At 43.4% G+C, this 21,662-nt stretch overlaps 1 protein-coding gene across 1 annotated transcript in view; it reads right to left on the minus strand.

Moving 5' to 3' along the window:
• Positions 1–209: 209 nt before the first annotated feature.
• Positions 210–21,662, minus strand: part of Heatr1 (HEAT repeat containing 1) — a 47,400-nt gene continuing 25,947 nt past the window's right edge. The window contains exons 25-45 of the mRNA XM_028859704.2: positions 18,482–18,585; positions 18,185–18,328; positions 17,443–17,561; positions 17,227–17,348; positions 16,102–16,230; positions 14,585–14,815; positions 13,821–13,947; positions 13,110–13,270; positions 9,875–9,921; positions 9,455–9,578; positions 8,666–8,806; positions 7,662–7,954; positions 6,835–6,985; positions 5,813–5,971; positions 5,527–5,661; positions 5,284–5,388; positions 5,031–5,199; positions 4,166–4,320; positions 3,487–3,645; positions 1,309–1,417; positions 210–512 (exon numbers count right to left, since the gene is read on the minus strand). Of these exons, the coding sequence (XP_028715537.1) occupies positions 424–512; positions 1,309–1,417; positions 3,487–3,645; positions 4,166–4,320; positions 5,031–5,199; positions 5,284–5,388; positions 5,527–5,661; positions 5,813–5,971; positions 6,835–6,985; positions 7,662–7,954; positions 8,666–8,806; positions 9,455–9,578; positions 9,875–9,921; positions 13,110–13,270; positions 13,821–13,947; positions 14,585–14,815; positions 16,102–16,230; positions 17,227–17,348; positions 17,443–17,561; positions 18,185–18,328; positions 18,482–18,585 (2,973 nt within the window). The 3' untranslated portion in view covers positions 210–423. The remainder of the gene's footprint in view (positions 513–1,308; positions 1,418–3,486; positions 3,646–4,165; positions 4,321–5,030; positions 5,200–5,283; positions 5,389–5,526; positions 5,662–5,812; positions 5,972–6,834; positions 6,986–7,661; positions 7,955–8,665; positions 8,807–9,454; positions 9,579–9,874; positions 9,922–13,109; positions 13,271–13,820; positions 13,948–14,584; positions 14,816–16,101; positions 16,231–17,226; positions 17,349–17,442; positions 17,562–18,184; positions 18,329–18,481; positions 18,586–21,662) is intronic.

Below are 21,662 nucleotides of genomic sequence, written 5' to 3' on the forward strand. Positions count from 1 at the left end.
AAACCTTCTTGTTGAAAGTTGCTGCATGTGCCATTTTCTTGACCCAGAGCTCTACTATGGGTCGTACTCACAATATGTATACCACACACGAGATGCTGCAAGGACAGCAAGACCTCGTGTTTCAGAGAAGCACTAGGCCTCAGGTACTAAAATTAAACACGCCGGTGTCATCCAGAGCACCAACCAGGACAAAGACAAACACTAGACAGTTTGTATAAAACACCGTCCCATTTACTCCTTAGCAACTCTGTACAAAGGGCAGGAGAGGCTGCTGTGGGAGCCCAGATAGGCAGGGATTTTGTAAACATTAAATATCGGCAGATGTGAAAGTACCAAAAGTAATATGGCACCACACCCCCATATAAAGCACGAGAATAAATCTGAACTCTTAGCAGAGCACAGGCAGTGGGTACGCTTTCTGCTTCAGAAGTAGCTCTGCAGCGGCTCCCCCAGCACGGCCTCCAGTTGCTGGATGGTCTTCTGGCACTGATGCTCCACTTCTTCACATTCATCTAACAACAAAAACCAGGATTAGGAGCGGGCCTGCCAGCATTCTAATTGCCTAGTTGTCACTGTTCCATCAGGGCCCAGGAAGCACCCAGCAGGCTGTGACCTGAGGTGCTCCCCCACTGACCCCCACTCCTCACAGGCATGTTCTTGTTCTTGGCTGCTGAAGAGGCCCAAGCAACAAAGGGGCACACATTCAAATCCAAGCTCCAGAGGGACCTCTCTTCCAAGAATCTCTCCCTGGTTAGACACCAGACATCAAAGGGTGTGCTTCTGGCCAGACGCACAGCCAGTGGACACAGCAGTACCTCCTTCCTCACCATCCCCAATTAATAGGAAGGGCGTTGGGTGGTGTGATATAAAGGCATGTCAATGAAGAGGTGTATTGTTTAAACCAGCCCCACCCTGCCACTAAGTGCGATTATCAATGTCTTTAAGCTTTCTGAGTTTCTAGTTTCTTAGATTCTTTTAAAAGAGGGACAGTGTGACCCACTGTAAGATTATGTCAACACTTAACACTGAGTACCAAAAGTATAGCTCATCATTCCAGTGGACAACTGATTATGTCTTTAATGGCACAGACAATGACTCCTGTGAATATCTGAAGTTATTTCATGAACAATACTGTGGCCATATGAGCAGTACAAACACAGGGTAGATACCAGTAATACACTGCAGGCTGCTCTCAGTGACAGTGAGGTGACACCTTCCTGACCTGTGCCCCAGGCACAGTAGAGAGGACAAAACAAACAAGCCTGTGGCCATGGGATCTGCATCACTGTTTACTAGCTTCAGACTTACCTTCCATCAGTTCTGCTAGAAAAGGAATGGACTCTGGAAGCAGAACAATGTAATTCTCTCTCAGCTTTTCAGCCACTGCTAAGACAGTAATCAAGGCTGCAAACCGCACCTGGAAGGAACAGGCATCAAGAATGAGAATGTCTCATCTGTCCCTTGCTGCTGTTGGAGACGGTGCTCTTTATACTGCGTGTATTCACATTCTCGCTGTGATCACTCAGTGTAGACCAGAGAGCCAATGGGAGCTACTTAGAATAAGGGTAATCTACTTATCAGTGGTTTTCCAACTGTGTTTTAGCACTGCAGCACTTTAAAATCTGAAAAAAAATCACTGTATTTTCCTTTACAACCGCAACAAAAAAGCAAGAGCCGATAAGGTGGCTCAGTGGGTAAAGGGGGCTGCCGCCAAGGCTGGTGGTGGCTTGCGTTCATTCCTCAGGACCACATACGGGGAAGGAGAGAACTGACTCTTGCAAGTTGGCCTCTGATCTCCACACATGCATGATGGCATAATGTAAAACATAAACAAAAAACAAAGCAAAAAAACCCAAACAAACCCCAAAACAAAACAAAACAACAACAACAAAAAAGCCACATGCAAACTTAAGGGAGTCATAAACTGTAACTAAACTGGAGGTTGTTTGTTGGGTTGCCAGAGATGGTACCAACCTGGTGATGGAGTGCCTCGGCCATCTCTGACAGCCCCTGTATGACCAAGACACCCACATGGCTAGTCTCATTTCAGCACTGAATAAAAGCTTGGATGTTTCCCTCCACATACCTTGCCTTTCATGAGCAATGCAAGTAGCTATAAGGTATCGACAGCAAGCCACTGAAACAAAACAGTCCCCTTTCTAATGTGGAATAATTTTCGTAATTAATTATATTATATTTAATCAAGATTTCCTTAATAAGCAATCCAAATAAAATACTAAAATAAATTTGTTTCTGCAACTATGTAAGAACCTATAATAGATAGCTTTACTGTTTTCAACTCCTAATAAATGTAATCAACTTGAATAAATCCTACTGAGTCTGCTTTGGGCTGTTTATCCAGTGAGATTCTCATAAGATAGTTTGTGAGATGGTGATTTATTAATAAAACTGCTAAGAAATTCCAAGGAAGGAGCGTTAACTTCACTTAACGTACCATGGCACTTATTTCTGTTCTAACAGAAGGAGTGTTCTGTGCACACACCGCAATCACTTAACTCAGGGCACAATGACATTAAAAAACAAGAATGACTTGGAGTTTTTACTACTTGAGACTCAGAGGTATTTAGAAAGTATTTTAATGCTTATGCCTACTATGCCCAGGGGGTTGGGAAATAGAGCTATTCATAAAGAACCTGCAGAAGAAATAAGGAGTTCTTTATTGGATATGTGTGTGTGGTGGGTGCCATGTACACTGAATGCACATGCATCTGAAGGCCAGGGGCCAACTTCAAGTATTGTTCCTCAGGGGCCACCACCTTATTTTTTCAGCAAGTCTCTCATTTTCACATGGATACACACCAGGTACTCCCAGACACATACCAGCATGCTGGCTTTTTACGTGGTGGGTTCTGGACATCAAACTTCATCGACTGGGCTATCTTCCCCAGCCCAAGAATTCTATTATTATACTGCTGTGGGATGTTCTGTATGCTCTGAATATGTTGCTCTGACTGGTTAATAAAGTACTGATTTGCCAGTACCCAGGCAGGAAGTATAGGTGGGACAAAGAGAGAGGAGAATTCTGGGAAGTGGAAGGCTGAGTCAGGAGACACTGCCAGCCAATGCCATGAGAAACAGGATGCAAGATACCAGTAAGCCATGAGTCATGTGGCAAGGTATAGATTTATAGAAATGGGTTAATTTAAGATATAAGAACTAGACAGCAAGAAGCCTGCCACGGCCATACAGTTTATAAGTAATATAAGTCTCTGTGTGTTTACTTGGCTGCAGGACTGGCAGGTGAGAGAGATTTGTCCTGACCGTGGGCCAGGCAGGACCAGGAAAACTTCAGCTACATTATATAGTAGATCAGACCTCTAGAAATGAGGCCTAGGGCCAGGCTCTCCCTACCAGTGCCCGGGGACTGGTGTCCATGACTATAGGTGGACATTTAGACCACGTCCAGGAGCGGGGCAGGGGAGGGGGGATGCAGCTTAGCTTCAGAGACTGATCCACGGCGCTCACCTTAGGGGAGGAGTCTCTTGTCTTCAGCAGAATCTGGTAGTTGAGGGGTTTCCACATGGAGTCGTCTGCCATGGCCACAGAGAACTGTGCGATGCAGGGTACTAGGTGCTTTGTCACCCGTTCCTGGAACCGCTCTTCTCCTCCAAGCCTGTTTTCCAGCTGGGAAGAGACCCGTTGAGTGTCAGCAATAGGTTATTTTCCTTATGCCTGAACCCGTCTGCAGTGTGTGTTTTACCACCTCCACAACATTAGCAGGCTCAAAAAGTAGGTTCCTCCCACCCTAACCTTGTCTCTAGGGCCATTTTCTTCCCCTGGAGCTCAAATAGCTGCAAAGGTCCTTCATTAAGCGCTCCCTCCAGAAGACTCGGGAGGGGTACTTTCTGTGTGGGGGCAGCCATGTCCAGTGAGGCTCAGTTGACAGTCAACATACCTTTTCAATGGGTAAACTGACAATGGATTGTATTTCATTCCTTTTCAAAAGCACCCAAGTAAAACTCAATGAACACCACAATGAAGACAAGTTACACTGAAAAATCTGTTTTTGAATAACATTTTCATAAAGGATCCCTCCTTTAAAAACACCTTATAAAGAAGTCCTGCAAGCTACCATGCAGCACAGATACTACTGCAAAGACCGATCCAGGCAGCCTCGGTGACCGAAGACTCTCCAGGGGGTTACCTGATCCACCAGCGGCATCATCAAGGCTTCTGCTCTCTCTTTACTCATGAAATTCTGGGTGTCAAAAAGGAAGATCTTGTACAAGCAGTTCAAGATAAACTCCAACAACAAGCAGCACTTTTCCGGGTCCTGTTCGGAGTCAAAAAACGCTTCATCTGTAGGTAGGGAAAGAGCACAAGTGGAAAACTGCTCATTTCCTGGTGTCTACAGACACTACCACATTTACAACCAGAAGAGACTGTGGGGATGACCCACAGGCTGTGAAAGGGGGAACTCCGAACAATGGCCTTTCAGAGGCGGGGCTCTCGTAAGGCTGTGACGCTTAGTTGGGCAAGTTCAGTCACTTCAGCTGCTTATCAACAGAGGATGGACTAATCCAACCCAGGGATGGAACCCACCATCTCACCTTATCAGGGAAGCACTCTACCAATGGACTATCTCCAGCTCCAATTTACTGTTACAAAGTTATTGCCAATAATGAGTAATAATGCCCATCTTACACTTTCTCTGTGCCAACTGATTATTGTTTGTTCTAACATAACAAAATATAGTAAAGTAAGAATTTACCATCAGCCGGGTGGTGGTGGCGCACGCCTTTAATCCCAGCACTCGGGAGGCAGAGGCAGGCGGATCTCTATGAGTTCGAGGCCAGCCTGGGCTACCAAGTGAGTCCCAGGAAAGGCGCAAAGCTACACAGAGAAACCCTGTCTCGAAAAACCAAAAAAAAAAAAAAAAAAAAAAAAAAAAAAAAAGAATTTACCATCCTTAGCAGAAAAGCTAAGGAACATGAGAGTCTTTTATGAGCTCCAGGTCTCGTGCTAACTGCTGTGTTAGACAGGTGGACTGGCCTAAAAGAGCTACCAACCTGTTTTGGAGATGTTTACTTGGTTCAAGGTGTCTGCAAAAGGTTTCACCAAGTGGCCAGCAAACAGAGTGAAAAGGCCTTTCAACTTCTCAGCAATGCAGTTGGCCAGGTTATAAAATGTCAGCAGCCTGTCCCTCGGGGCATCTTCTGTCTTGGCCCAGTCATACAGCTACAACCAGGAGAGAACAGTGAGAGAACATCTACTCATCCTGCCGCTTACAGTAAGCAGGAGATGCAGGGAAGAAGACCTCACCTTGAAGAAGAGAGGCCTGAATGTGACCTCAGAGAGCTTCACCACCATGGCCACCAGACAGTCAATGATCCAGCTTTCCGTTTTCCCAACTTCCTCCAGATCATCCTGAAAGTGAAGGAACTAATTAGACAGCATGGACACAGTACTCTGGCGAGGACAAATGCTGCACGGCTAATTTGGATCTGGCTCTTGCACAGACAGGGAGATGACAGTTTTAGGGCATGGGGGTGGGGACCAGCTCACCTCTGAGTGCTGTGCCCGGAAGTCCAGGGCTTCCAGGAAAAAGGTGGTCAGCTCAGATTGGTGAGACAAGAGCTCTTCCTTCTTCATCACCCCAATGTGTTCTTGCAAGATGCTCATAAATGGGCCCATGTGATTCTACCATGAATGCAGCAGAGAATGTAAGTTTGATTTGTCTTAGAGCTCAAGGCATCCTCACAGGAAGTGAATACTATGCTCTCAGAAGAGAACATTCTACATTTCAGTACCACCTTCCCTCTCCAAAGTCTAACAGTCAACATGACCTCACCTTCCAGTTCTTCCGGATCTGCTTGAAAGTCTTGCTAACGGCTGGCAGCAGGACTCGAGGTGAGAGCCTAGTGGCTAGGGTCTTTTTAAGAGCTGTCAGGCGGATGTTAGCCTGTGAGGCAGAACCCATTTCACTAGTGATTTTCTCTAGGTGAATCACCTATAGGAACATGAAAAACAGTGACTGAGGGCACTGGACTGTGCTGACAACCACACTCACAGAAAGGCTTGGTGATGGCATACAGCCAGCTCAAATGACAGAGCACAGAATTCTTTTAAAGGAAACTGACTATGTGTAGATAAAACCAGGTAGATGCTTCTCCTAACTGGAAGCCAGGGAAGGGGAACAAGCACAGAAGCACAGGGCCCTCAGCCTGATGGTCTTCCTACAACTCAGGTTCTTCCTCACTAAAAACAGCTGAGGATGATTCATTCCAGGAGCCTAGCTCCCGTGCGAGAGACAGCGACTTTGAGCCCCAAGTGTAGTCAAGTCACTAGCACGACGACAGTCAAGATTCAGATTCACAAATGGCAACTGATCACACACCAGAACACTAATAACCCTGTCAATGAATGGCTGACACTCATGGGTATTTTCAATCAAATGCCAACCTGCCTACAGTGTGCTGACAAGCAACCAAGCACTCCACCTATAGAGAGGAGTCAGTTAAGAGAGCTTGCTCATCAAAACCACAGCATACTGGTTAGCAACAGGAACAGTAGGCAACTCTACCTGCCCATTCCCAAAGATCTGAGGTAAATGAAGCAATACATTTTATACTACTGAAAAAACAGAGCCACCTACTAAAAAGGGATCCTTGCCTGTTAGTCCATGATGAAGCAGAAGAGACAATGGAAGAAAAAAAAAAGATACATGTCAACAAAGAGAAATACCTCTGTTGGGAAACAAGAATCCTGTCTGTCAAACAGTAATGAAAAAAGAGCCAATAATAAAAGGATTGAATGGGTAAAACTGATTCCCTTGCCACCCTGGGGAGCATATTATAGTTGGCCAAAGCCTACCTGGGTCAGAAGTCCTTCCAGGTAGGGGCTGATGAAGTGTGGGAGAGTCTCAACAACTCTGTGCAGGGCAGCCAGGGCACTGAGCAGGCAGACCTCACTGTGGACCAACTCACTGGTGCTCTTCATGGCTGTCAGCAGCGATGGCATCAGGCTGGCAAGAAGGGACAAGTGCATTAGAGCAGCATTAACCTCAGACACACAGTGACAAAGGGAACTGGGGACATGAAGAAAAGCCTTCAGCCTGCTGTGCTTGCTACAATACTAACCCACAACGTGCAGAACACTGCTTACACACTTTACACTACTCGGCACAAGAAATTCTGGGTGCCAACAGTGCCGACACATTGGTAACCATCGGAGAATGTTTCTCAATCCTGGAACATGTGCGAGGTGTCAAGACTGTACACAAAGCATGGCAAGGCCTATAAAGGGAACCCTGAGGGGTGGGTAGGGATGCCCCTGCCTTACAGATGGCAGAGCTTTAAGATAAGCAACCTGCTACAGCTGCACAGCTGCTACAGTCCCAAGCTGGCTATGGTCAGGGCCAAAAGCAGAGTCAGGAGCATGGAGCTTCCCTCTGTGGCAGCGAAAGGCTGCTCTGGCCATGCTTCTCGGCAGGGAGTTATACCATTGCGCCCTAAGTACATTGATTCCACAAAGGAAGAACATCACCAAGCAATGTGTCTGAAGGTCACAGCACTGTCCAGTGAGAAGAGGAGATCAATTCTTTCCCAAGTTTCCTTTCATGTACTTTCTATTCAAGAAGCCAAAGAGTCCGCAAGGTATTTTCCCCCTTTTTTGCTGTAGTGGTTCCTGTTCGAAGGTACCTGGGAAGCTGAGGGATGGCCAGCGCTTCCAAAGTGGAGGTCACCTCTGCTATGCATAGCAGGGCGCTTCCCAGGACGTTTTTCTCCTCCTTTTTCTCTGGTGCTATCAGCTTTACTGCGGCACTCAGAACTGGTATGAAAGTCTCTCGGTTCCCTGCTCCAAAGTTCTTGCATAGGAGCTTTAGGGTGTAGAGCGCTGTCTGTCTGTTAATTGCTTGTTCGTCTTCTGCCTCCTTTTTCTTAGGCTGCACAATGGCCAGAAGGACTGGAACCAGTTTTAGAAAGCGGTGAACCTGAAGAGGCAGCCAAAGTGACCAATAATCAGAGCCACAAGGAGGGCCAGTCTCCTCTCCCATCTTCCCTGCTTGGGTCTGTCTGATCTGGTCGAAATCCACAGACCCAAGTCCCAAGCCACACAACCACAATCAAGCAACTGTTCCTCCCTAGTCCCCAGTGTAGTGAGTGACGTCAGCTAGGACCTCGTCATGTTAAACAGGTGTTCTACCAGGGAGCTACATCCCCAGCCCTCTTCTTGTGTTTGACTTCTGAGACAGGGTCTCCCTAAGCTGCCCAGACTGACCTGAACTCGCTCTGCAGTCTGGACAGGGACTGAACTTGAGAGCCTCTTGTCTTGGTCTCTAACTGTCACCCGCCTAGTTCCATCTACCTTCCTTACTGCTAAGCAAATGCACATGCTGTCTGACCTACTTCTGCTCCATACACAGCATCCCAGGGAGAAAAGATCAAAATTACTAATGCTGCATGGTCCACAGCGAGCAGAAGTGCTTTCAGCTGAATTCCACCCCCTGACCTTAACACATCTACATCTACAGCATGAGAACGAACAACACATGTCTCTCTCACACATGCACACACAGTATGCTAACCCAGACAGTAATATCCTTCCATGTTAAATGGTGCACCTGAGAACTGTTGGGGAGCTAAACGCAGCTCTGTAACAAGCAGGGGGAGGGATATGGGTTTGCAAAAGGGTCTTCACTCACCATTTTCTTCTTCCAGAATGTGTTGTGCTGTAGCTTGTTATTCAAAAGATCCAGAGCTTTCCTACGAACAGATGGCAGGGGGTTGCCCACCAACCCTCTAATCACAGAGATGAATGTTTCTGTAGGTAGCAAAGCATTGACCTACAGAGAAAGGAACATTTAACACAAAAGGGGGAAAAAAGAGAAAATCAACTCTGTAATAATGAGTTTTTATTATTTAGACAGAAAGTACACCTATGTAGCCCAGGCTGGCCTTGAACTCAGATTTGACTGCTGGGATGATAGGCATATACCATAAATCACAATGTCCAACTCAGACTCCTGTTTATTATAAGCCCTGTGGTACCAGATTTCATACATGCTTTCTTACGTAATTCTTACAAAAGCTTTCAGGTAGTTGTTATTAATCACAAAACCGAAAACCCAACACTAAAAGGAAGTACACTACTCCAGGTCATGCCCTAACTTCAAGGCCAGTCATTTATCTATTACACCTAAGTGGCCTTTTTATATTATCCCACTTCAATGAAACAGCATTATATATACACAATCAACTCTTCATCAGATATACTGAGGCACAGCTTCCTATCATTGGTAGGGAAACAGTTTTTCACACATGTTTGTTTCTAGACATTAAGAGATTCCAACAAGAAAAACTTGAACTTTCTCATATCAAAAAAAGATATCGCTCTAAGTGTACTGTTAAAGTGGAAGTTTAAGCTAAATAATTCTACAATGACATAAAACTAGTAACTAACGTGGTAACTAAAAGGAAAACTGAAAGCCTACCTTATCCAGCATGTCGTAAGCTTTGCTGAGCAGAGCTCTCCAAAACTTCACAGTCAGTTTGTCTGCATTCTTCTCCATGGACTGTGCTACTGTGTTGATGTAGCCAAGGACTGTTTCTAGCAACCTAAAACAGAGGCACACTCAGAAAAGGCAATTTAGTATTTCAGAATTACTTCAGGAGGGAAAGGAGAAGCAAGATTATCACTCTACTTGTGGGTTATCTAGAGGATAACCAGTCCAGGGAATCTTCACTCTGGCTTGGAGCAAAGTATTCAGGGCAAAGAATGTCTTAAGCAAGAATAAGAAAGCCCAGGTGCAAATCAACAGTAAATGTGGCCAGACTGTGTGTATCTGTTACGTTCTTCCAATTGCTCTGCAAGTTTAATTATTCCCAAAAAAGTCAAAAAAGAACCGACATACCTCTCTTCAAGGCCGTGCAGGACCTTAGGACCACCACTTTCAACCACCTACGGATGAAAGAAGCTCATGAGGACAGTATGGATGCTGATGCTGAAGTCATTTGATGTAGGTTAAAGAACAGACTATTCCTGCAATCCTGCCCCTGAAACTCCTCTCATATTACAGGTTAATCAGGTTTAGATCACCCTCACTGGCTGCAGCCACTTAACTAGGCTTGCAGTACCTGCAAAGCACAGTGAGACTCAGAAAAACACAGCAGTGAGCAATGCCTCTGTTGTGAAAGCCTGACCCTGTGAGTTCAGTTATGGAAACAGCTGTAGTCCACCATGTAACTGCTTCCTGGTCTACCATTCCTGTATCCCAGACCACCAAAGACATCCTGAATCTGCCATTAAGTTTCTAAACTGGCTGGGCAACGGCAGCTCACACCTTTAATCCCAGCATTCTCCAGGCCAGCCTAGTTTACACCACAAGTTCCAGGACAGCCAAGGCCTGTCTCAAGTAAACAAACAAAAACAACAAAAAAAAAACAAAAACAACAACAAAAAACAAAACCAACCAACTAAACAAACAAAACCCACCCACCCCCCAAAAAAACCCAAAACAAACCAAAATTTCTCAATAGCACATACATCAGATTATTAAGACCAGTGCATGGAAACCTATCTTGTTCTAGGTCCTTTGGTATGGTGATACATATTGTTCCTCTATAAATATACTTGACCACTTCCCTTGATTGCTAGACAGTTAATTCATGTCCATTTTTTGTTTTTTCCTCTCATAGACTGAGTATCACCCCTTACCTAAAATGCTTGAGATGAGACCTGTTTCAATTTCAGATTGTTTTCATTTTGGAAAATTTGCATACAAATGATACCGAGGAAGAGATACATGTCTAAACATGAAATTATCTTATTGTCTGAGGGTAATTTCATGCTGTATTTTTCATGTGCTTCTGTTTGGATGGTGACCTGGCATATGAAGTCAGGTATCTAATTTTCTATTTATGGTGTCAAGTAAGTGGTTTCAAAAGTTTAGAATTTTGAAGCATTTCTGCCAAGCTCAGATTAGGGATCACCTCCTGCTCTAATAAAGCTTGAGAACATTTTTATAAATCTTTTTTTGTTGTTGTTGTTGTTTTTCAAGACCGGGTTTCTCTGTGTAGCTTTGGAGCCTTTCCTGGAACTCACTCTGTAGCCCAGGCTGGCCTCGAACTCACAGAGATCTGCCTGCCTCTGTCTCCCGAGTGCTGGGATTAAAGGTGTGCACCACCACCGCCCGGCTTTTTATAAATCTCTTAAGCATCTATCTGGGCAGGCTTACCTCCCCTGAGCCCACTGCAACCTGCCAAGTGGTTTCTGAAGTGGCTGTCTGCACATCACACTACCTACTGCTGCACGTCCGGTCCCGTATCCTTGCATCTCTTGCTATGAACAGTTTTGCCGTCTCTGCCACTTCGATAGGCAGCAGGCAGCTTCTTATTTAGTCTCCATTTCTTGCTTTGCTCTCTAGGGCACTTGAGTTGTAGCAAGTACTAACTACCATTTGTGGTTTCTCTTCATCAAAACTATTCTTTGCCAGGGTTGTGATGGAAACAGATGTTGTTATCCACAAATGCACTAATCTAAGTCTGCAGCTTTCCTTCTACTTTGCTAATAGTGGCATTTTGTTGAATCAAAGTTGGAAAGAAAAATTATTTCTCCTTTGATCACAATATTGTTCTCCTTGATTTTCTTTTAAAAGTTCTAGGTGTTGTTTTTCACATCAAAGTTTTTACCATACCTAAAATTATCTGATGTACATGGTGTGAAAGCAGACTCATTTTTTCCCATAGATAGAAACAAACCATGCCAGCATTAGTACTTGAACAGCTCTTTCTTTGTGGATTTGTAAACCTTCTGCTACTTTTCCTATTCACCTCCATGGAGGTAGGTGTGTTCTCTTCTCAGGTTGGTGGTCAGTTGCACTGACTCATCTGATTACTCTTTCTCTAACATTTTGCTAACATGTCCTCTGCACATCAAGATCATTTTTAAAGAAGTTAACTAGGGAAGTGCATTGAGCTTATGTTAATCTAGAGAACTAAAATCTTTGAACAGTGGGTTTTTTAAAACATCAATTTATTTAATGTACATGTGCATATATCTACTCTCATGTATGCTACAGTGCATGTGTGTAGTCAGAGGACAGCTTGCAGGAAGGAGTTCTCACCACTATGTGGGTTCCCAGGATCAAACTCAGGTCATCAGGCTTGGCAGGAGGGGTCCACCCACTGACCCATCTAGCCAGCTCAACAACGTGTTGTGTCTTCATGTGCATTAACACTGTCTCTGTTTTTCAAGTATTCTTTTGTGTCCTTTAAGATTCTGGAAATTAGCTGAGTGGTAACGGCACACGCCTTTAATCCCAGCACTCAGGAGGCAGAGACAGGGAAGTTCGAGGACAGCTAGGGCTACACAGAAAAACCCTATCTCAAAGAGAAAAAAAAAAAAAAATCCTGGAAATTCTCTCAGAGTATTTTTGTCAACATTTCATTAGGTTGAACTTTCAGTACTTTATTTATGTTGTATTGCTTATCAAGTTTCGGGATCCCTGCACTTTAAAAACAACGGTAACGTCCATGGCAGTGAGTTAGCTGGATGTTATCTTATGGAGATACCCTATCACACCATCTCTATTAGGAGCGGCAGAACTCGGGGATAGGGCTGGGAGACTGTTGGTCCTCCTTCTTCCTCATTCTCATGCTCCATTTCTTTTCTTGCATAAAAGGGATGACAGAAGGCACCTTAGTTCCTGAATTTGGAGAGGCAGCAACACTTTATCCATGACCACGTTATAAACCATAGTTTCCTAAGAAACGGTCATGAGACGACTGTTCACCACCTCCCCTCAGAACCAGGCAGTTTATCCACTGGACAGGCAGACACTTGGTTTGTTAGCAGTTTGGGGCTGGCATGAATAACGCTATCCCCCATTTGCCTGGAAATGCCTGGTGGTGTGCATCCTCACATGCTTCTGCCGAGTCTATACTGCCTGAGAATGAAGTTACTGGGTTTCAACTCTGGTGGATAGTGTCCAACGGGTCTACATGGTGAAGTATACTGTTTTTTATTATCTTTCTAGGCATGCCTCATATTTCACAAGACATTTGCCAAGCTATTTTGAGTCTAAAATACCATTCTTTGGCAAAAGCAAGATCACTTTTTAGCATAAACACACTTAAAGAACACATCACCTTTTTAAGGAAATGATTGGAAGCCAGGAGCTGGGCCATGAAGGACACTGACAGGTATTTAAAATGCCGAAGTTGCTTGCTTGTGTGAGTGTCCACCTTAAAGATTGGTAACATTTCGTCTTGTACTTCACTCTTACTAGATACTGTCTTGGGAGTGGCTTCTGAAAAACAGCAACAAAACAGATGACTTTATTCACCTACAACAACTCACTTGTCCACTGAGCTTTCAGGTGTAGCATGGTGAGCGGGATGCCATCTCAGACACAATTGTGCTCAGCTAGGACACCAGACTCTTCCTCTGCCAGAGCAGTGAGTGATGGGAGCCACAGCAGTGAGCCATGGGAGCATATTTACCAAGGAAGCAGCTGCCCCAAGGCCTGAGAAGAGTGGGTCAAAGCAGAAAATACAACAGAATGGGAAACGGAGACAATCAGACGACACTCTAGCTCTGGGTGAGTTCCTGAGGGCTGAAGCCCAGAGGCTGGAGGAGGACACCTCCACATGAAACACTGGTCTGAAGATGTGTATCTCAGAACTTCAAATAGAGCTAACAGGGCATTAGAGGAACAGTGGTCAGGGGCCTCTGTAGACCACATAAAACCCATAGTTTTGATCTTCTACGGACACACTCAGGTTCCAAGGACTGCCTCCTTCCTTCTGTTCCTCCTCAGCTCTTGGTTGGATGGTACCCAACACCTGACCAGTGCTTACCTTCTTTTTCCTCTGGCAGCTTTTCTAGGTACTGGAGGAGATGCATCAAGCTCTGGACCTGATGCTGGACACTGAATTCACAACAAACTGAAATCCAGAACTCAGTATCTGCCTCTAAAATAGCATCCTGTTTGGAAAGAAAGGAAAAAGGTCACAAAAACGGCCTATCAAGTACATCAGTAAGCATATATTAAGGACACACCTAGAACACATCCTTTAGCATTTGTGCTTTTCCCTCCAAGTTGTCACCAGATGAGAAAGTTATGAATTCCTTCAGTAAAACAGCTATTCAAAGACCTGCACAGGAACCCAGGACACCATGCAGTAACATATCAGAGGATGACTGATGTACAAGAGCTGTTTGCCTCTTCCCAGGCCCGTCAGTTTGGGATCTATAAGCTCTGGCTCTTCCATATGGCTGGCCAGGCCCTCCCTTCACCCAGTACCCCCACAGGCAGTTTCCAGAGGCCTTGTTTCAACACCCCACTCTGTTGGGCTTAAAACAGAACCAGAGCTAAAGCTCCAGACCCATTGCTTAGAAAACGTCAGGGGCCCTTAGAAGATGCTCTGTTGTTATTTAAAGATGTTCTGGGTCTACACATTCTGAAAGCTTAAAGAAAACCAGAAACTATCTTGGAAAAGCTTCTGGGCAAGCATCATCAAACAATGCACATTAGGCAGTGCTAGTTCCATACTGGACAACATCCCAAGGCCCATGTGACATCACCCCACTCCTTCTTTACCATCCAACCCAATATTCTGACCTTTTCTCCATAAGCAGCCACCAGCACTGTTTTAGTGACATACTGCTCAAAGAGCAGGGCGAGGAGAATCCACAGGTATTTTTCTGCACCTATCGTGTCGACAAGCTGGACAAGGATGGGCAGGCGCCTGTGTTCCGGCACGTGCGGAAGTGCATCCACAAATACGCCAATGATTTTCACCACGATCTCTGCAACGTTTCTAGTGACTTCTATAGAGTCTCCAGTATCAGACTGCAAAGGATCAAGGAGGGACTTGGGTAAGCACAAATAACCCTTTTCAAAACCAGCCTGCAGAAGGACTAGGCCTCTCAATGAAAATTTAGTGAGTGTTTATCTTATCGCAGGTACTACTTGGCTCTGATGGAAATATAGCATAAGGTGCTGGCTTTGCCTCCCTGGAGTTATCATCTATCTGTACAAAACAAGGTGCACACACAAAGGAGAGCAACAGGAGGCAGGAAATGACAGACAGCTGTACAAGCATCCTCATACGGGCAGAATCTAAGCAGCACAGCACAGAGAAGGCCAACAGCTCCCCACTGCTTCCAGAGCCAAGTTCAGTTCATTTGACTCTGGTACCCACAATCAAAACCAAGGGACCAAATGGGAGAATGAATTAAAGAACTGAAAGACTAACGCCCAGTGCCCTCTAATTCTATCAACAAGTCCCTGCTAACTGCACTGCCCCTCTTCACACACACAGAGCACATACTCTTTCCCATGCTACAGATGGCTCTGTCACATTTCTATACAAACTGTGCCCTCCCTTTTATTGGTTCAAATCTTGTTTCTTATGAATTTTTCTGGTTATCTTAGACCATGTAGACATTTCCTTATTCTCAACTCTTTAGCCATTTACTTATTCCTTTGGTAACTAATGTACATACACACACAGAAACACATTAGGCCCTGCACATGCCAATGTATTGAAAAAGGAAACATCAACCTAACACTAAGAATTAAAGGAGACTGTGTGAATATATTTATCCCTAGAACAGTCAAAAGCATGACAAATGATATTAAGAAGTGAGAACAGATAACCACCTTTCTTTGCTTGAAGCTACTTTTCACTTCCCATATTGGTTTCCCACTGGTAAAGACAATGTTCTCTCTGAGTCTTGGCTCAGACCATGCTTAGAAAACCTGTGTTAAACTGCATGCTAATAAATTTGACATTGTAAAAAAAAAGCTGTATAAGTTCCTTTCTCTTATTTTTTCTTTATTGTATTCTTGATCTAAAAAGTTCATTATCAAATTATGAAACAGTCACTATAAATGTACTCATCATTATGATGTTAAAACGCTCTCATGGCTACACTACTGTCATTCAGTGGAACCAGATTTAACTTATTTGATGGCAGTGCCAGAAAATGTGGTTAATTTGTAAGCTCATTTACTGGCTTCACTATTGTAAAATTCAGAACACAGAAGAATCTGAGTGCTTCCAAATTGGCATTTACAAGAAAACTGTAAAAATTAAAAACAGTAACAATGATGGTGGCATCCAAACAGCTTACCTGAATAAGTGCTGGAATGACCATTTTCACGGTCTTGCTAATAACTTGAAAACTGTAAGCATCATCCAGGCGCATGACATTGGCTCCCATGAATGTAAAAATAGACATGATATTGTGAAGAACTTTATCCTGAAATAAAGTACAATTTTCATCATTTTTCTATTTTAAAAACTAAAGATTTGTTTTAAAAAATCACTAATAAAAATAGAGCTATCTGCTGGGCGGTGGTGGCGCATGCCTTTAATCCCAGCACTCGGGAGGCAGAGCCAGGCGCATCTCTGTGAGTTCAAGGCCAGCCTGATCTACAAAGCGAGTTCCAAGAAAGGCGCAAAGTTACACAGTGAAACCCTGTCTCGAAAAACCATAAAAAAAAAAAAAAAAAAAGAGCTATCTTTCCTCAAAGACAGGCAAGGGGCGGGGCTAGGGCTAGAGCTCAATAGCAGAGCGCCTGCCTAGCATGCACAAGGTTAACGCCCTAGACCACCAGAAATAAAACCACACAAAAATGGGCAGATCTTAAGTTTCCAAACAGACAAATGGTCAAAGTTCGTAAGAATGCCGGGAACGAAGAGACATGCAGCACTATCCATGACTGGGGGACAGTGACATCAAAATGACAAAACGCACTTTGCACCCCTACAGTAGCCAGGAGTTCTACTACCACAACAGCTGTCACTTCTTCAGGAAGCACATGATCATCAAACTCATGTTTTGGTCTTTTCTGTTTAGGATCTCCTGGGAATTGGCAGGCTAACCTTCCTGGATGGTTACCGTATGTCAGATGCTGTATAAGAACTAACCACATGCCGGGCGGTGGTGGCTCACGCCTTTAATCCCAGCACTCCGGAGGCAGAGGCAGGCAAATCTCTGTAAGTTTGAGGCCAGGCTGGGCTACAGAGTGAGATCCAGGACAGGCTCCAGAGAAACCCTGTCTCGAAAAACAAAAACAAAAAAAAAAACCCCTGAACTAACCACACAGTCTTCCATCTGCCAGACAAAAGCTCTACCACTGGGCCCCCAATCCTCTAATCCTCTGCCTACTGAATTTAAATCACTACACACCAATGCATTTCCATGGAAGAAAAGACCCAGAACAGCCACTCAAGTCTTACACCGTTCGCTTACCGGAAATATCCCAGCAACAGTACCCAGAAGTAGAAGGGCATGGTGGTGAGTCTGCGGCATCTCCGAGAGGCGGATACACTGCACTATCAATTCTACATTGAACTTCTCCTCATCTACAACGTCTACAGTGGAGGGAAAGGAAAAGGTCTGAGTGGTTGGTACACTCATGGGCAAAGCAGATGGTTCTTCTGCCCTTCCCTTCCACCAAGTACATACCTTTAGGGATTCTGCCACCATCTGGGGAGAGTTTTTGGCAGATGTTAAGCAAACAACTCAGAATTAATTGCTTAGTGTACTCCATGTTCCCCTGTTCCGATGACAAAGGTTCTAAACACCTTCAGGAACCCCAGAAGAGAAACGATTCAGAAGGTAAAAGTTAATCCAGTCACATTAATGACTACTGTTCAGAACGTATTCAATAAGGAGTAAAGAAAATACTATCAGTAAACAGTCTAACATGTAAGATTTCAAACTCTAGTTTTTTTCCTCCTACAACCACCAAGTAGCACATCAGAGTATTTCTCCTCTCTATGTACTTTTCACTAACCTACTTGCAATCTTCTAGCAATGTGGAGAATTAGCTGACTTTTCTAATGAGAGCACTCCTCAACTCAGTGGCAAACTCTACAGCTATGCTTTCTACAAACTTACAGCTAAAACACAGCAGGTGTCTGTCATACAGCACCCTTAAAATACAAGTGACGGTGGATATGGCACTGGAAGTGGAGTAAGAGAGCAGGCAGAAGGATGAGGTCAGCTACTACACAGCACAGGAGGAGGTCAGCTACGGAAATCGGCAACGGGTAACTAAAACCATTTCTCAGTATTTCAACCCCAGTGTTTCAACTTCCTTTAATGGACAGTCTAAACAAGAAGAGTATCCCAAAAGAGAAAGACAGATCAACATGAGCAAATTTTTACCACCCTACTATCTCACAGACCAAAGCCAAGCCATTACCTTGACAGCAAGTTAAAGAGAGTTGGAATCAGTATCTGCGGGCCTTTGAGCTTCTTTTTGTGCTGCAGTAACTCCAGGATGAGGGTGACTCTCTGCCAGTAAGGACCCTCAACTTCTTGGACAGATTCTACATCTTGTGATTTTCTGGTCAACAGAGGAGACAAAAAGTTGAAAATGCAAACACCATTATGCCTGTTTATGCAAAACTGACTGACGGGTATCTAGAAATCACAGTCATAACAGGCAGTCAGAGCCTAAGGAACAAGAGCAGGCCCTGGGTGTAGTCATAGCTCTTACTTCTGCTGCATTTTCTGCCTTCTCGTTTGCTGAATTGTGCCCAAAGATTTAGCTTTATCTCGTGGCTCCAGTTCTATTCTGACTTGTTCAGCATCAACAGAAATCTGAAATATTGAAAGGATAGCTAGTGATTTAATTCACTGGAACAAGATTACAGCAATAATTGTAATGTAATTAAATGATCAACTTTAAAATAAAATAAGATCAAAACATTACTGCAATAAAAAGTTGTACACAGGTCGATGAAAGCATTTCCGTCTGCTTCTATGTCATTATGCCACTTGAGGCCTGCCCAATCCCCAAATACAAACATTACTAATGACTTCTTATGCATTCTTTAGGATGTTTTCAAATACTCAGTTGAATAAATGACTCTGGTATCTTGGAATTCTACCCATATCAGTATGTACTTATTTCATCATACGATATTTACTGACTGCCACTAAGTACAAAGACGTGTACAATAAAGTATTTTGGTAACCACACTTGCCTTATAGCCAAGGCTGAGCTTATCTTTAGCCGATATGGCGTACTTGAAAATATATTTGTCTTCTTTGGTTTGTCTGGAGATAGGATGGAATATGGGCTCCAGAATGGAGCTTAGGCTGGCCTTGAACTTGTGATCCTCCTGCCTCACCCTTCCAAGTGGTAGGATTAAGGTGTGCATCAACCTCTGGCTTGCAAATATTTCATGTGCACACTAGTCTACTATTCACTGAGATGGAAGATGGAATAATTACAGTAACATGTTCCCTTTCCAACCTCTTAAATGTCTTATTATGGTCCTGTTTAGGTTGGATCTCATTTTAAAAGAATTTATTATTATTATTATTATTATTATTATTATTATTATTATTACTATATTTAAGTCTGCTAAAATGCTATCTCTAAGATTCTAATCATCCCCATTTCTTTAAAAATAAAAATTAGAAGCAGAGGTTGTCCCACAAAAAGGGTTTCTGTAACTGAAGGGCTGGAACGCCATCCTGGATCTGTAGCTGTCCTGCCCTCTCACTGTCTGATGCTGTTACTTCAAGAAAAAGCAGGAGGGAGGATGGTTCCAACCAAAGCCAACACCACACTTGCCAACACAAATTTAACTTGGAGGTTCATTTTTGCTGAGCCCTCTTGCTAGCACACACTTGCTTCTAGGGGGTTCTGGGTCTCTGTTACAGGCATCTCACTTTCACATTCATCCCTCAGTGTGGAAAACACCCTGGTTCCACATGCCGAAACAGATATATCCTCACCAACTGGGAAAGAATAACAGATTCACACTCCAAGAGACTCTTTAGATACGGGGCAGAATTAAGAATCTTTTTTCCCCCAAAGTTCTGACACAGCAAGTAAATATTTGTATTCAATACGAAGAAAATAATTGTCGAAAATATCTGTGAGACTTCATTAAAATATGACTATGCAACATTTACAAATTCTCATTCACACACACAAAACACACTATTATCACACAACTTGTGTCTTGAGAGAACCTTCTGCTTTTTAAATCTTTGGCCTCTCAGTCAATCCCAAGTTCAACCAACTTTTCCTAGTTCTGGTAGTTACCTGGACCACTGAGGCATTGCCACAAGACTTCTTCTCTTTTGAAACATCCTTTTTCTCTAGATATTAGGATAGCTACACCAACTGGTTTCTTCTGTGGTGTATGTTGGTGTGGGATTATCTATTGCTTGATTTTTCATGGATGTGTTTAGCTTCTTTGGGTTGAATTTTCCCTTCTAGTGCTTTCTGTAGGGCTGGGTTTGACCTCCAGCAGCAGTTCATTATATGTTGACAGTGAGAGAACACTTTGCCTGTTAGGATACTGTTACTCGTGGACTGAAATGCTGAAGAAACCCCTCCCCCTATTTTGTTTTTTTGCAAAAATCAAGGTATATTCTAGGGTTTCCTGGTTGACCTCAACAGATAAACTGAGATGATAGTCTTAGTTCAGAAATGATCTGAATGTAGATTTACAGTCTACGTGTACAGCTGGCTAAGTGAGATCGCTTTCACAGTTCTGCATGTATCCCATCGGCTCCCCATTAGTCACTGAACTCTTAAAACTGGTATTGTAACATTATCACAATGTTTTGCGCCAATTTTATAAACTTTACAGTGCAATATGTGTTCCTTTTCTGAGGCAAACCAAAGGTATATTTCTCAAGGTTCTGCTGCTATCAGCAGTGTTGATGGAGGATTTTTTATACATTTGTAATAGATAGAAATAAACCAGAAAAAAAAGAAGAAAAAAAAAGTGGTGGAGGAAAATGTGAACACTGCAAGAATACTCAAAAGGGCTGAGAGTTGCAAACGCCAAGAATGGCTTTGCATAGTAAATGGAATAGAACAGCTCTGAACTATAGCTTACTTTTCCTGGTTTGGTCTGACAGAATGATTGAATGCTTTTGTACAAAAATCAGAGCCTTAAAAACAAGGATTTGGTGAGATTGTAAAATGGTGTACCACTTTGGCAAAACAGTTTGGTGGTTGGTCAAAATGCAAAACATTGTTACTCTGTTACTCAACAATTCTACCCTTAGGAATATAACCTCAAACTACTGAAAATGTGCACCTATGAAACATGTACATGAAGGTTTACAGCAGTGTGTTGCTAATAGTAAAAAAGTTAAAACAACTCAAATAGCTATCAAATACTGGAGAGAAATAAAATGTGGCTTATTCATACAATAGAATATTATTAAGACATAAAAATGAATGAGAAACTGACAGATTAAATGACTTTGGTGAACCTTCATAATTTCATTTGTAGATCTTTCCATTTCTAATTTATAAATACATTTGGGGTTATAAATTATAAATGTACTGCCTCCTGTGAACATTGTATACTTCTATTTGATGATTTCTGTGTCAAACATTATATGGAAATGTTTCCAAGTATTTTCTGTATTAACTGTGAATGAATAGAACAAAATAAATTGCCTGTGATGGAAAAAAAAAAAAATTTCAGCAAGAAGGCCATGCAGTGGTGGTACATGCCTTTTAATCTCAGCACTCTGGAGGCAGAGGCAGCCTGGTCTACAGAGCCAGCCAGGACAGCCAAGGCTACACAAAGAAACCCTGCCTCAAAAAACCAAAAAGAAAAGAAAAAAATTTTTCATCATGAATGGGAAGGGGCTCCTGAGGTTCCATGCCTGGCTGAGGAGCTATGACAGCTGATGGC

Source organism: Peromyscus leucopus, chromosome 5, assembly GCF_004664715.2.
Source record: "Peromyscus leucopus breed LL Stock chromosome 5, UCI_PerLeu_2.1, whole genome shotgun sequence".
Lineage (NCBI taxonomy): Eukaryota > Metazoa > Chordata > Mammalia > Rodentia > Cricetidae > Peromyscus > Peromyscus leucopus.